This window comes from Scylla paramamosain, chromosome 2 (assembly GCF_035594125.1).
Source record: "Scylla paramamosain isolate STU-SP2022 chromosome 2, ASM3559412v1, whole genome shotgun sequence".
Classification (NCBI taxonomy): Eukaryota; Metazoa; Arthropoda; class Malacostraca; order Decapoda; family Portunidae; genus Scylla; species Scylla paramamosain.
The window spans coordinates 12,540,001-12,556,239 of record NC_087152.1 but is presented as its reverse complement, the minus strand read 5'-3'; the positions used below and the strand labels follow the sequence as shown (position 1 = coordinate 12,556,239).

Genomic DNA, 16,239 nt, shown 5'->3' with positions numbered 1-16,239 from the left:
TTTATACAAGTGATTCATCTCTTTATTATTTCAACATCTGTGTTATAGGGGCATAAAGACTTAAATGGTATGTAATAAACAAAAACATCAAGTCATCCAACTGTGATGTACAAAATCACATCCACACAACTAAACCACCAAGTCTAGGAGACGCTCCTCAGTCATATCCCCTGAAAAGCAGGAAAGAAAAATTATTTTCTCTGTTAAATCTATTGAAATTTTATATGATAATTTTTTCTCTAGTAAAATAACAACAACAAAAGATAAAACAAACAGAATACAGAGAGAGAGAGAGAGAGAGAATCCTATTACAGCTCAATTGCTTTCTGGTATTATAAGTGCAGATGGGAATCAGTTCTCAACCTTCTGGAGCTCCACTTATGCTTCATGAAACATAAGGAAAAATTCCATTGTGTTTATCTTATGAACACATTTGTTGAATATCAGATGCAAAGAAAGTTGAGCACGATCTACTTGACATGCTCCAAGGTTAAATAGTTATAATTTGTACATACCAGAAATGTAACCTATGTGCACTTGAACATTAGTTACTTGTTGAAATGATTTACAAGAACAGTTTCTGAAACATTCCTGATGATGAAAAGCAGACATGTAGGTTGTAAGTGACTAGATTAAATCTTGAATTTATTCTGACTACAATTCAACAGAGAGTATCATCCATTTGGGAGAAGATGCTCCTCTTCTATCCCAGTCTCCATCTTCCTGAGCTTTCATTTAGTGTGTGCATTTAGCTGCACAAGTTGTAGTACACAGAAGGTGAATAAAGCTTTTGTGTGTGTGTGTGTGTGTGTGTGTGTGTGTGTGTGTGTGTGTGTGTGTGTGTGTGTGTGTGTGTGTGTGTGTGTGTGTGTGTTTGTGTGTTTATTTTTTATGAGATATGATCAAACCTAATATGTTTGTATATACCGTATTTACCACCATATAAGATGCACTTATAATTTGGCAGGGGATATTTAGAAAAAATAAAACAAGTCCCACTTTTCCCTGAACTTCATAGCCCATCCCTCAATCAGGCTTTGGTCCAAGTTGCAGCTACAACCAACACAGAAACACAGAAAATATCATACCAGTTTATCAGTGATCATAACTGTAACTGAACAATTATGACTATGATTCTACTTTATGTTGCTTTCTGCCTTTCTCTGTGTACAAGATGTTCCACTACAGGCTGAAGAGTTACAGTGCTCCTACTCCAAGCAACTGTCGACTTGAAATGGTAAACAAAACACTCCCTGCACGTGTTATGGTTGCATGCACAGCCATGTTTCGTGGTAAGTGCACAAAGTGTAACCAGCTAAGGCCACTTTCTTCATACAAATTATGGCTGACTTCAGCTTATAGTTATTTATTACCTTCATAAATTTACCACAAATTCTATTCACATAAGGTAAAGCCATTAAGTGATGTGCCTCAGAGTTGCAGCAATTATCAGGTTTTTATATTTTAGCATTATTTTGGTTCATAATCATTAACTAGTTATTTTTAACACTATGTCCATTTGTAATCATTATCTAATAATATATATAAACATATATTTTTTCATTCTGGGATCAAATAATGCTGTTTAGGTTTTACTGTAGTACTGGTAACCATAACCCAAACCGAACCATCATGGTATAAGATGCAATGTGATTTTTTAAGCTTTTTTTTTAAGTGCATCTTATATGGCAGGAAATATATATATATATATATATATATATATATATATATATATATATATATATATATATATATATATATATATATATATATATATATATATATATATATATATATATATATATATATATATATATATATATATACACACACACACACACACATCCATACATATAGTGGAACCTTGGTTCTCAAACTTAATTAATTCCTAAATGCCATTTGAAACCCAAAATGTTTGAAAGCTGAAACTATTTTCCTCACAGAAATCAATGAAAATTAAATTAATCTGTTCCTGGATACCCATCCATCCTGTCTTAGTGACTTATGACAGACTCCCACTGCTAAGATGGCTGCTCCATAACATATCCAGCTCAGAACTTATTCATCCAGAAAGAGGGAAGCCTTACAGAATGACACAGAGAGCAGCAACCCACTTACTGCCAAAATGAAGGTGATCATAACATTTAGACATCTTGCTGCTGGGAAAAGCTACAGGGAAAATACAGTTATGTAGTAGTGATGGCATTGTGGGGATCATCAAAAGAGCCACAGGTGGCTCGGGAGACAGGACTACTCCTGAGCTAGCCAAGACACTGTTCGTTTACATTGTGGCTCTTCAATGGAATCACATTTACCTTATTTCAAAGATTACATTTTTTTTTTTTTATGTAGGAGGCACTGGCCAAGGGCAACAAAAATCCAATAAATAAAATGCCCACTGAAATGCCAGTCCCATAAAAGGGTCCAAAGCAGTAGTAAAAAATTGAAGGATAAGTGTCTTGAAACCTCCCTCTTGAAGGAATTCAAATCATAGGAAGGTGGAAATACAGAAGCAGGCAGGGAGTTCCAGAGTTTACCAGAGAAAGGGATGAATGATTGAGTATACTGGTTAACTCTTGCATTAGAGATGTGGACAGAATAGAGGTGAGAGAAAGAAGAAAGTCTTGTGCAGCGAGGCCGCAGGAGGAGGGGAGGCATGCAGTTAGCAAAATCAGAAGAGCAGTTAGCATGAAAATAGCGGTAGAAGACAGCTAGAGATGCAACATTGCAGCAATGAGAGAGAGGCTGAAGACAGTCAATTAGAGGAGAGGAGTTGATGAGACAAAAAGCTTTTGATTCCACCCTGTCTAGTAGAGCAGTATGAGTGGAACCCCCCCAGACATGTGAAGCATACCCCATACATGGATGGATAAGGGCCTTGTACAGAGTTAGCAGCTGGGGGTGGTGTATGAGAAAAACTGGCAGAGACGTCTCAGAACACCTAACTTCATAGAAGCTGTTTTAGCTAGAGATGAGATGTGAAGTTTCCAGTTCAGATCATACGTAAAGCACAGACCGAGGATGTTCAGTGTAGAAGAGCGGGACAGTTGAGTATCATTGAAGAAGAGGGGATGGTTGTTTGGAAGGTTGTGTCGACTTGATAGATAGAGGAATTGAGTTTTTGAGGCATTGAACAATACCAAGTTTGCTCTGCCCCAATCAGAAATTTCTGAAAGATCAGAAGTCAAGTGTTTTGTGGCTTCCCTGCATGAAATGTTTACTTCCTGAAGGGTAAGACGTCTATGAAAAGATATGGAAAAGTGCAGGGTGGTATCATCAGCATAAGAGTGGATAGGACAAGAAGTTTGGTTTAGAAGATCAATAATGAATAATAAGAAGAGAGTGGGTGACAGGACAGAACCCTGAGGGACACCACTGTTAAAAGATTTAGAAGAACAGTGACCGTCTACCACAGCAGCAACAGAACAGTCAGAAAGGAAACTTGAGATGAAGTTACAGAGAGAAGGATAGAAGCCATAGGAGGGTAGTTTGGAAATCAAAGCTTTGTGCCAGACTCTATCAAAAGCTTTTGATATGTCTAAGGCAACAGCAAAAGTTTCACCAAAATCTCTAAAAGAGGATGACCAAGACTCAGTAAGGAAAGCCAGAAGATCACCAGTAGAGTGGCCTTGACAGAACCCATGCTGGCGGTCAGATAGAAGGTTGTGAAGTGATAGATGTTTAAGAATCTTCCTGTTGAGGATAGATTCAAAAACTTTAGATAGGCAGGAAATTAAAGCAATAGGACGGTAGTTTGAGGGATTAGAACGGTCACCCTTTTTAGGAACAGACTGAATGTAGGCAAACTTCCAGCAAGAAGGAAAGGTAGATGTTGACAGACAGAGCTGAAAGAGTTTGACTAGGCAAGGTGCAAGCACAGAGGCACAATTTTGGAGAACAATAGGAGGGAGCCCATCAGGTCCATAATCCTTCCGAGGGTTTAGGGCAGCAATGGCACGGAAAACATCATTGTGAAGAATTTCAATAGGTAGCATGAAGTAGTCAGAGGCTGGAGGAGAGGGAGGAACAAGCCCAGAATTGTCCAAGGTAGAGTTTTTAGCAAAGGTTTGAGCGAAGAGTTCAGCTTTAGAAATAGATGTGATAGCTTTGGTGCCACCTGGTTGAAATAAAGGAGGGAAAGAAGAAGAAGCAAAGTTATTGGAGACATTTTTGGCTACATGCCAGAAGTCACAAGGGGAGTTAGATCTTGAAAGGTTTTGACACTTTCTGTTAATGAAGGAGTTTTTAGCTAGTTGGAGAAGAGACTTGGCATGATTCCGGGCAGAAATATAAAGTGCATGGGATTCTGGTGATGGAAGGCTTAAGTACCTTTAGTGGGCCACCTCTTTATCATGTATAGCACGAGAACAAGCTGTGTTAAACCAAGGTTTGGAAGGTTTAGGTCGAGAAAAAGAGTGAGGAATGTACACCTCCATGCCAGACACTATCACCTCTGTTATACGCTCAGCACACAAAGACGGGTCTCTGACACGGAAGCAGTAGTCATTCCAAGGAAAATCAGCAAAATACCTCCTCAGATCCCCCTAACTAGCAGAGACAAAATGCCAGAGGCACCTTCGCTTAGGGGGATCCTGAGGAGGGATTGGAGCGATAGGACAAGATACAGATACAAGAATGTGATCAGAGGAGCCCAACAGAGAAGAAAGGGTGACAGCATAAGCAGAAGGATTAGAGGTCAGGAAAAGGTCAAGAATGTTGGGCGTATCTCCAAGACGGTCAGGAATACGAGTAGGGTGTTGCACCAATTGCTCTAGGTCATGGAGGATAGAAAGTTGAAGGCTAGTTCACCAGGATGGTCAGTGAAGGGAGAGGAAAGCCAAAGCTGGTGGTGAACATTGAAGTCTCCAAGAATGGAGATCTCTGCAAAAGGGAAGAGGGTCAGAATGTGCTCCACTTTGGAAGTTAAGTAGTCAAAGAATTTCTTATAGTCAGAGGAGTTAGATGAGAGATATACAGCATTGATAAATTTAGTTTGAGAGTGACTGTAGTAGTAGCCAGATGGTGGAAAACTCGGAAGATTCAAGAGCGTGGGCACGAGAGCAGGTTAAGTCATTGCGCACATAAACGCAGCATCCAGCTTTGGATCGAAAATGAGGATAGAGAAGGTAGGAGGGAACAGAAAAGGGGCTACTGTCAGTTGCCTCAGACACCTGAGTTTCAGTGAGGAAAAGAAGATGTGGTTTAGAAGAGGAGAGGTGGTGTTCTACAGATTGAAAATTAGATCTTCGACTGCGAATGTTGCAGAAGTTAATGAAGAAAAAGTTGAGGGGGTTGTCAAGACACTTAGGGTCGTCGACAGGAAGGCAGTCCAACCTGGGGACATTTATGGTCCCCTCCACAGATGGGGACTCTGAGGCTGGTATAGGAGTTGCCATGATAATTTTGAAATTTTTGAGTGAAGGGTGTGTGTGTTATTAGGTGCTTGTAGTTTTGTGTGGAGGAAGAGAGTTGTCTTTAGAGGGCAGGCTGTGACTGCCCCCTTGTGTTGTGAGACACAAAGGGAAAAGTTCAGTGAGGTCACAGCTGGGTTTAATGATAAGTTCACAGCACCCCCTGAACAGTGCTTTAGACCTCACTGGGAGTAATTATCGTTTCGGCAGGTGTCTACTGCCTCCTCCTTACTGTCTTACACACTGTCTCACCTTCAAATATATGAAAACTACGGAAATATTTACGGAAACTACAAATTAGTAATAAATGGGAGTATTTGCTTTGTCTTTTGATATTTGAAATCAAGTAACTTTGTCCAAGCACCGAATTATGGTACTGCAACCAAAGCAATTGAGTTCAAAATTTTGTTCAAAAACCGATTTGTTTGAAAAGGGAGGCATTCAGTAACTTAAGTTCCATTGTATATATATAAATCCCTAAGAATAAATAAAAATCACCCCTTAGCTTTGTCAGTCTTGCCCTTCCCTGATTGTGGCAGAAGAGCAGCAGTGGTGGTGATAGATGTGTAATCACTATATTCTATATTCAATCAACAATTCAAAATATTTCATCCCTCCCCCTACTAAAACAATGAAATGTCAATGAGGCTATTATGGAGAGAGAGAGAGAGAGAGAGAGAGAGAGAGAGAGAGAGAGAGAGAGAGAGAGAGAGAGAGAGAGAGAGAGAGAGAGAGAGAGAGAGAGAGAGAGAGAGAGAGAGAGAGAGAGAGAGAGAGAGAGAGAGAGTATTCACTATATAGTCTGCTGCTGGTCTCTCTCGAGACAGTCTGCCGTCCCCCTATGAAAAGAGCTCAGAGCTTATACTGACCAATCTTTGGGATGGACTGTGACCACTCACACGCAACACACTGGGACAATAAGGTCACAACTCCTCAACTTACATCCTGTACCTACTCACTACTAAGTGAAAAGGGGCTACGTGTGTAAGGAGACACACCCAAATAATCTCCATCCACCCAGGGGATCAAACCCTGACCCCTCGGTTGTGAGCTGAGTACACTAACCACTACACTAGCGGACAGTGTGTGTGTGTGTGTGTGTGTGTGTGTGTGTGTGTGTGTGTGTGTGTGTGTGTGTGTGTGTGTGTGTGTGTGTGTGTGTGTGTGTGCCCAGTCATTATTTACAACCAACTGCTGTGTCAGTTATTCAAAATTCTGTGAATGAATTATGAGCTCAAAACTTTGTTATTGTGCTTTCATGTTTTCTGATGTTATGTATGTAGTGCTGTGCTATTTGTTGAGAGAGATATCATCCTACTTAATGATATTTAGCAGGAATTGTGAAGGTTATCACTGTTATATCTTTGTTGACAACCCAAACACTTTCCAGCCAGGAGTTCATCCCTTACATACTACCTATCTATCTAGGATTTGCCTTCATCTTAAGCCTTTCAGCTGCCAATCCAAAACTACCACAAACTGATTTTCAGCCCTAAACTTAACATAACTGTACTCTCACATTTTCAAACATTACAAGTGCAGTACTGTGCTGTCTGTTAAGTGAAATATGAACCTACATGTGATATCTGGTGAATAGGACCAACACATGTTCCATTGCACTTAATACTAAAATCTTAATGACTGGCACTGACTGATTCTTATGATATTTATGCTGCTTCTGTGTATCATAATAGTATAGTTTAAGACAGGTATTAGGTATAGTTTAAGTGCAGGATGACTCTCTGAATTTCTGACAAGTCTAAAGGCTTTTTTTTTTTTTTCCTCCAGATGGTACATTAAATGTTTACAGAAATTCACCATAGGCAATTGACACAACAGCAGAGGGTTCAGTGTACAGCACCCTCACAAGTTTTGTGCTTGCTTTCTTCCAAAGACATAGTGCTAAACTCAAAGATTGCTAACCTCAGGGTATTGGAAACTGAAAAACTTGTTTAATTCAGCTGCTGTGTGAGTGTGTGTGTATTATCCTCATATCTGGTGTGACACAGCAGTGCAGCACTACTGCATTTAGTTCTGTATGAGTGTGTGTTTTGTTATAGGTACTATTCAGTTTCAATGAATGGGAAACTGAAATATAAGGGCAAGGTTAAAATAAAAGTAAAATATGTAGGTATTCTGATGATAAGTGCACTGTGATTAAATATGTTTGTATTAAACTGTGATTAAATACATTTAGACTTTGTAGCATGACTAAAAAGTGAGATGCAAGGCAACTAGGTTATTTGAGAGAGAGAGAGAGAGAGAGAGAGAGAGAGAGAGAGAGAGAGAGAGAGAGAGAGAGAGAGAGAGAGAGAGAGAGAGAGAGAGAGAGAGAGAGAGAGAGAGAGAGAGAGAGAGAGAGAGAGAGAGAGAGAGAGCCTATTTGCTTACAAAATCTCCTACAAATGAGCCTAAAAACATGAGATTCATACAATCTTTGTTAAATTTCATACTAACATGTCTCTCCCTACAAATAAGAGGTCCTACTTCTACAAAACAATGGACTAATAATGCAATTCACGAGTTCCACCTCATCTCTCACCTGACAAAGCTGGCAACCTCCCAAGAGGTCTCTTGTTTGAGGTCAAGGTCATCATGAATGGTGACTCCCTCTGGGGTGATGTCTGCCAGCTGGTATTTGAAGTGGGCTCGGCAGTCACGGTAGTACAACACCTTCAGGCAATCCACCAGCAGCTGCAAAACATTTACTGTCTCAGGCCATGTACTTCCTCCATCCCTCAACCAACTCTCAGTTTAGAGAATATAACATCAGTAAAAACTTGAGGTATAGTAGTTAGTGTGCCCAATCAAACTGAGGTAAGATATGATTATATCACAAATTCCCTCACTGCTGTTTGACTACTTCTGTTAAAGTTGTACTTTTGGACAAACACAGATTCTATTATTCTGAGCTTCTCTAAGTTAGCTTGAAGATCCTTTTAAGATGGAAGGGAAGGCTAAGGTGAGGGAAAAGATAAGTGAAAAGAGTGCTGGAAGAGACAGAGCATTTGAACAATCAAGGAGTGTTTGGATAAGGAAAAGTGGACACCTCTTTAAGAGACACTCCTGGAATGGGTGGGATATCAGAATGGATATATACATCTTGTACATACCTTTGAATTCTTATCAAAGATTTCATTCCACTCAATAACCTTCCACCCATGCCATACACCTTCAATACACTGTACACTGCTACCCTCTCAATTCTGTTGAGTGTTTTAACAAAGTCCATAAAAGCAGCATAAAGTTATTTCCCCTTCATTAACACTGATTCCTAATTTTTAATTGCCATCATAAGTGAAAAATCTATCCTTTCTAAACCCATCCTTACCTTTGTTAATTCTATCCTCTGTGATCTACACCAGTTGAATCATACTTGCTAACAGTGTGCTTTCCTTCATCCCACGGCCTTGTTGTGTAAGATTTTCTGTTTGCCTTCACCCCCTATTCTGTCCACCTTTCTAATGCAAGTGTTAACCAGTATCTTCACTCTTTCATACCTTTCAATGGTCAACTCTAGAATGCTCTTCTTGCCTTCGTTATTCTCCCTTCCTATAACTTGAATTATTTAAAAAAGGGAGTATCAAGATGCTTTAGAAACTAAATTGACCATCACTCTTGGTTCTCCTGTCTCGTTTTTGAACAGCACTGAGAGAGGGCTTTTTATAAGAATTTTTTTTATCTTCTGTCTGTCTCACTCACACAAAAAAATAAATACATGCATACACACGCACATTTTGACCCACTCACCTTCCTGGCTGCCTCCCGTGTGAGATTCCCCTTTTCTCTGGCCTCTCGGATCATGGGAATGGCAAGATGGACACCAAATCCAGTAGCAACTTCCTTAGCCTCAAAAGCAGTTCCTATTTTGTCCACAAATCCCAGAAACCTGTAAATATACAATTAAATTTCAGAGCAAATTTAAACATGATGCTGGCAAACATCAGCACAGAGATGTGATAACTCCTTCACTTACCATGCAAGGAGCCAATACATATATCTGAAACAAATATAGTGGATCACTTTTTACTGATGTGGTATTGTGCTACTGCCAATCCCAGCCACTACTAAAAAAGCTACTTTCTCAGACTATAAATCATACCTTATCACTGTTTATGAACTCGGAAAGTTAAATTTCCAACATTTCTTTTGGAATGATATTTTACAAATGATGATAAGCATAAGCAATGTAATTTTCTGCTACTTCTATTTTAATCTTTATCCAAATAAGAATCATGCAAGTACTATCTTCAGTTTTCAGTTATATCTTTTGCCGTGTCCATTTACAAGAAACATTGTCAAGCATACTTCAGCTAAACAGAGAGAGTCTTAAAGAAGTGTTCATTCTATCACACTGGATACTTCTAAATATAGACAATGTGAAGTAATCCCACATCTCTGGCAAATGTGCAGCATTTGACATCAGTAATTTCACAAAAATTGTTTTCTAACTTGACTGAACAAGCTGCACAGCGATGGGGTATTACAGAGCAGTGTGCAACTGCCTATTAATGCAGATGAAGCTGCTTTCCAGTATGTTGAACAATAAATCTTTGCAAAATTGATGGCCAATATGAGGGATGTTCAATGAATTCTTGTCCTAACATAGGAGAGGAGACAAGAGTCTGCCGCAGCTGGAACACGTTTGTAGATGTTCCAACATGTAATGCACAGGTTGGCATCTTCCCAACATTCTTTATTCAGTTCAATGGTGACTTTTCATGAATGAGGATGATGCCTTCCAGCAAAATGAGTGAGCTGAACAGCAGACTGTGATAAAGTTTTCTGTGATTCAAGGGAAAGTGCCACAGTCAATTCATGAGCTGAGGACAACACTAGAGGACAGTGCCCTGTCCCATTCCACTGTCAAACATTGGGCTGCTTTCTTCAAGCAGGGCCAAGACTTGTGTGAGGATGATCCCCGAAGTGGTGATCCATCATCTGTAGTCACCAAGGAAACTGTGGCCATGGTTGAGAGCGTGGTCATGGATAATCACTGAATCTCAGTGCAATACACTGCTTTTCTACTGGGGATCAGTAATGGATCTGTTGTTACCATCTTGCCTGATCACCTCAACCTTTCCAAAGTGTCTGTCCAATGGGTCCCAAGAACACTGAACTCTGAGCAGAAGAGGAATTGGATAATGACTTTGACAGAGATGATGACCCTCATGAGAGTGGATCCAGAGGAATTCATAGCCTGAATTGTAAGCCAGGATGAAACGTGGGTTCCTCACTTTGATCCAGAAACCAAAGCTGAAATCTAAGGAGTGGAAGCATCCCTCCTCTCCAATGCCATGAAAATTCGAGGTCATGAAATCATCCCAGGTCATGGTGACCATGTTCTAGGACTACGAAGGGGCTCTCCTCGTGGACTTCTTGGATTATGGTCACACCATTAACAGACCATACTATGGTGATCTACTAGGGAAGCTTTGGGAGGCTCTGCTTGAGAAATGCCTGAGGAAAGTGACCATGTTCCTGCACACAAGAGCATATTGCACATGAATAAAGTGATGTCCTGTGGCTTCAAATTGTTACTTCATCCTGCTTGTTCCCCCAATCTGACACCCTCTGACTTTCACCTTTCCCCACACATGAAGAAGCTGTGGGGTGTCTCTTTCACTGATGATGAGGAGACCAAGGAAAAGGTCATGGATGTTTTGGAGGGATTCAACCCACCATTCTTCAGGGAGATTTTTGCAATTGATGATAAAAACTGGAGAAGTATATCACAGTCAAATATGATTGCGTTAAAAAATTTAAAAAGTAAGTTGAGGGAACCTTTGCTTTATTTTTGTTCCCGAGTTAGGCCAAGAACTCACTGAATACCCCTGATATAGCTTAAACATAAAAAGTACAGCAAATCAAGAAGGAATTTTTACATGTGAAACCTTCATGTAGTCAATTTGTGTTTGAGTTCAAATGTGCAAATATCTACTGCATAACACATTTCTTTCCAACTATTCTTTTAAGACTGTAACCTACACCTACACCATTTTTAGCCTTACTCCTCCTGACTGTGGGATAAGTAACTGCTTTTTTCTTTGAACCATATCAGGCAGAAACCTCCACACAGCCACGCTATTAGTTAATTTGATACCCCATCTGAACAGGGATAAATTCTAACTTTAGGTCAGCATTAGTTTCACTACATAAACATGAAATATGTTATGGAACATCTGCACATCTCCTATCTGAAAGAAAACAAAACAGAGCAGGAAAGTTTCACTTACGGTGTATCTCCCTTGTATCCAGCAACCACACTCTCCAGCCACAGTGGGTCAAACCTGCTGCGGCGGTTGTACAGGACACGTGTCAGCCAGCAGTGGAGGGCACAAGCATTCAGCTCTGGTGTGTACCCATGAATCTCATCATCCCGCACCTTCTGTTCAATCACTTCACGAATGAATTGGTAATCAGCAATGTCTCCGCTACAAGCAAGCACAGCCTTGTCTGTTACTCGGAAGAGACGTTTGACGTTTCTGAACCGTGCCAGAGATCCATAGGAGCCCAAGGAGTCGGCAGCTACCATGACACCACCATCATAAACCAGGCCCACCACTGAGGTGCCAGAGGTGGAAGGGTACCTGACAGGGAGGATGGCAGAATTAAGAGTTCATCAGAGCAATCCAACTTCTACTGGGTTTATGTTGGGTGGATGTTGTTGTTGTAGTAAACTGCTTAATTGCTCGACAGTTACTGAGCTCTTCATTTCATGTTTTCCCAAATATTATATATAAGGTACATAAAGCTAAATAACAACTAATGAAAAATTTTGACCACTAACATCATATTTTGCTTGATACCTTGTTCCTATATGGAATGGCCACAAACAAAATTCTCCATTCTAGTCTTCTGTCAGAGAGAGAGAGAGAGAGAGAGAGAGAGAGATAAAACTTTACCTAATATTTAAAAATTTGATACTGTGGTCATTACTATATTTGTCAACCTGCATCATTCAACCACCAACATACTTGGTGACTAGATCTGCACAGTGCATCAAGTGTTTTGATTATCTGGAAAATGCCATACTCTAAAATAACATTTATCCAGTTAAGAAACAGAGGTGCGGGGTTCTAAAAGCATTGGATTCATCCTGTATCCAAAAACCTATTTCAGATTCATATTTCATTCAGGTTTATTATAATGTCTTATGGGGAAGCCAAGTACAGTAATAATCTACAGTGAAAGGATAAGATAGGGTGGTCTATAATATGAAAACTATGGTTTTGTTAGAACAAGGTTTTGTAAAGAAAATGTAATAAATCGACGAGGAATTGCTTATTTCACCCCACACATGGAGTTGCGAAAACTTAGGGAAGAGTTAATCGGCCCTGAGTAAGAGGAGGTAAATAATGATTACTTGCACAAACCCCTACCATGATTAAGACAACTGCTCAGCTTTTCCAGATATTCACTGATCCTTTATCTTGTACTTACATGGTATGGGTGCGACTTTCATTTTGAGTTTTAGTGGCCGGAAAATTGTATAGCTGTCCAGGGGCAGGGCCACCAGACCAAAGATTGGGAGTAAACACACCAGTAAGCGAGACGCCGGCCATCATGACGTTGAGTGATCGGCGAGCATAACAATCCGTAAACTCACTTCACTACTTTTAAGAAATTTGCATCTTATTAGCATTATTTTGTATCGATTTTTAAGTTTTAAAAATTAGATGAGCTAAAAATGCTGTTTCTCACTGATTTCTAAGAAAATATTTCAAGGATGGTAAATATATACATATGTTTATTAAGATTTTTTTCACTGAGTTATCTGTTATTATGGTCATGTAAATATTTATTTTATATACATATAAGGACAATGTTGCATATAAGTATTTCCTTTGCAATGAAGATTCTGGCAAGCCACTGTTGTCTTATAGTACAAAAGATTGGTGCTTTACTTCAAAGCTCAGCATTTTTTTCTCAATATATAGAAATAAAGAATTTTTAATATGCCTATCCTTTAAACAGGTGATAATTACTTAAAATATTTTATCGTCTCCCTTTCTTTGGCGCCAGATGTAGCATTTAAAACAGCGCATGCGCAAAGAATGCAGTAGTGAAAGATGGAAGGAAGAAGGGAGGTGTTTGAATGTTTGTGATCCTAAATACGTGTGGTTTATACATTATTTGAATGAAAACGTCAAAGGAATTATGACGGAACCAAAGAAAGTAGCTTTTTCTACCCTTGGTTCTATGAAAAAAGAAAAGAAGCGTGAGAAAAAGGTGAAAAGCTTGCGTATTGCTTTGACACTAGCAGAGTCCAATGAGAAGTCGTGTCCGGAGTTCAACTATCGAGAACTGCTCGCCCAGAGACTGGTGAGTAACATGGCTAAATTTTAAGTTAAAGGTTTAGTTAAAGGGGTAGGTGAAAACTATTCATTCAGCACTTCATAACCATCATGGTCAACCTCTGAGCGCCTCCGAAGAGGCAGGATGGTGGCTGCGGTGGCCAGGGAGAGGCCGGGAGAATAAGGCAGATGGACATGTTGTGTGGCGCTCGTCTGGGGGACACACCCGCTGTCTAGTGCTGTGGACACCACCACTAGCCTTTGGGAAACCTATTTTATTGGTATTATCGCTTTGACCGCCGCTCCGGCCTTCCAGGGGCCAAGGACATCACCCTCTGTGGCTGGACTGACTCGGGGACGTCCCCGAGTTTTGGGTGGCCATGAAGCATGACCTCAAGGGTATGTAAGGGGCCGCAGCACCCCAAGGGTAAGGGAGACCGAAACCTCATTCCTCCCCAAACATGGCAATGTACCAATGAGGTGCTTGTGGTAAAGCATAGAGCTTGTCTCAAGCTTGAGAGGGTGTCGTGACGTGGAGGAGACGGTAGGCAGCGTCCCTGGTGCCAGGGGCCTGTAGGCTGTAGCCGAGTGATACTTGAGTACTGCCATGGGAGGTGCGGAGGAGGAGGAGGACCAGGAAGGTGCTGCTGCTGCTGTCATTGGCTCTGGGAGGTGCTGTGAGCCGTCGGGTAGTAACTATAGTCCGGCCTCTTGCCTCTTCGTACCTCCAACCCTGCTGTTCTCGCGGACCATTGCATACCTTTCACCATTCACCATTCCCCTTCAAGGGTGTCCTTCGTGGGTCCCTGAGCATGGGATATATTGTTGCTGGGATGTATTCATCCCACCAAGTATTTTTTTTTAGGTTTTTTTTTTCGTGGTGGCGTTAAACTGGAACTCTTGTGTTATTAGTTTTCGAAGTGTGTTCAGGTCATACAAAACTTAATAATCTTTCATCGAAAGGTGATAATGTCGTGGATGTAGGATTTTTATCATGTTACTTTATTATCAGTCGCAAACTTGCAACTCACGACTTTTTTCCACTGACATGACGAGACATGGAGGTGGATGTAGTGCTCCCTCAGTGAGAGGCTGGTAGATTCACAGCATGAGGAGCTGCCTGCTTGGGGAATTGTAACGTGGTACGTGGCGGGGGTCGAGGACGAGGAAGGGAGGGCTGGGTGTAGAGTGAGGTGGAGCACTGGGGTCGATTATCATAATAGCAAGACTGCTCAGACAGCTTCCAGTCGGGGATGGACGAGCCTCGACACGCCACGGTTGCCCGCGTGAGTGACGGACGTGAGCATACGCACGCTCAACTGTTCTTCCCATACTTTTACGCATGCTGCTCATTTTGGAGGATAGACAGCCTAAATATATACTTTGGACCACTGCCGTAGTAGAAACTGGTCACGTGGCCACCCCAAGAATCGATGAAGCAAATCAGACTTGCCAAAATTATGTCGTTTTAATCTGTGTTGGTGCTCGGACAGGATGCCTGAGTGAAGTAGTATCATGTCAGAAGTTAAATGTTGAGACACATGTCCATTGCATTCCTGTTCAAGGTTGTTGATAATGTGTCGCATTATTTAGTGAATGTGAAACAGTTGCAGTCTCGCATTTCACCTGTCGGGCTGAGGTTACTGTAGGAAGCCAGAGGTGAGCGCTTAAATTTCGCACCTACAGAGGAGAGGCATATGGTACACTGCACTATTTGGACTTGTTTTTGCATTCACTTGATTTGTTTATATTTGTTTGATTTTCATGACAATTCAAGATGACCCTCCCACAACCCCCCAACCTGTTGGATTACACCCCCCTTTCCCCAACCTCTCAGCCTGTGCCTTCTGGCTCGGTGCGGGGGGGGGATTGACGGTGGGGGCGTGGTGGGCGGGGCTTATCTTCGTGGCTCGCGCGGTCATTGGTGGGCGTGGGGCCCGGGCGCGTATTAGCCGTGGGCGTGGTGGGCGCGGGCGCGGGCGTGTGGGTGCTGACGTCACCGAGCGTAGTGACGTCAGCCCTCCACAATGACGTCGCGGGCGGCGGCCCCACGTGTGTCTGGGAGCGTGATGTCAGCCGCGGGGAGGCCGCCCGCTGCCTTCCTCACTCATCACGGCTTGCGCTGGGAACCTACCGCCGCCGCCACCACCACCGCCACCACCATACTGCCTCCCCGCTGTCTTGCGCTGTAAAGGAATCCATCCATCCATTATTTTTCTTTTTCCTCCGCGCTTTTTCTCTTTAACATAACATTACGTACTATATTTGTTGTAGTGTACAGGTTTCCTTCATTGATTATCTAGAAGTGTATATCTTGAGCCATTCACTGGCTGTTAAGTCCAGAAACAAAGCAGTTCAGTGAAGGGAGAGGGAGAGTGGGTCAGGATAATTTCAGAGGGTTGGTATTTTACAGAATATTAGTATGTGACATTCTAACATTTTATAATATTGTGTTTTTATGTAGAGTAGAAAGGGAATAAACGTCGGTGTTGAAAGGGAGGCGAGGAAAGATATGGAGAGAGAGAGAGAGA

At 41.4% G+C, this 16,239-nt stretch overlaps 2 protein-coding genes across 7 annotated transcripts in view; one reads left to right on the top strand and one right to left on the bottom strand.

Moving 5' to 3' along the window:
• On the bottom strand, positions 1–13,010 carry LOC135110246 (proteasome subunit beta type-4-like). The gene is made up of 5 exons (XM_064022377.1): positions 12,855–13,010; positions 11,648–12,001; positions 9,162–9,300; positions 7,954–8,105; positions 1–170 (listed from the first exon to the last, which is right to left on the bottom strand). Exons 1-5 carry the CDS (start codon positions 12,977–12,979, stop codon positions 158–160), a joined length of 783 nt encoding a protein of 260 aa, XP_063878447.1. The 5' UTR covers positions 12,980–13,010; the 3' UTR covers positions 1–157.
• A 451-nt stretch (positions 13,011–13,461) lies between these two features.
• The window catches only part of LOC135110208 (ubinuclein-1-like), a 74,893-nt gene continuing 72,115 nt past the window's right edge, over positions 13,462–16,239 (top strand). For all 6 annotated transcript variants that reach the window (XM_064022294.1, XM_064022304.1, XM_064022287.1 and 3 more), the window contains exon 1: positions 13,462–13,736. In XM_064022294.1, the coding sequence (XP_063878364.1) occupies positions 13,572–13,736 (165 nt within the window). In that variant the 5' untranslated portion in view covers positions 13,462–13,571. The remainder of the gene's footprint in view (positions 13,737–16,239) is intronic.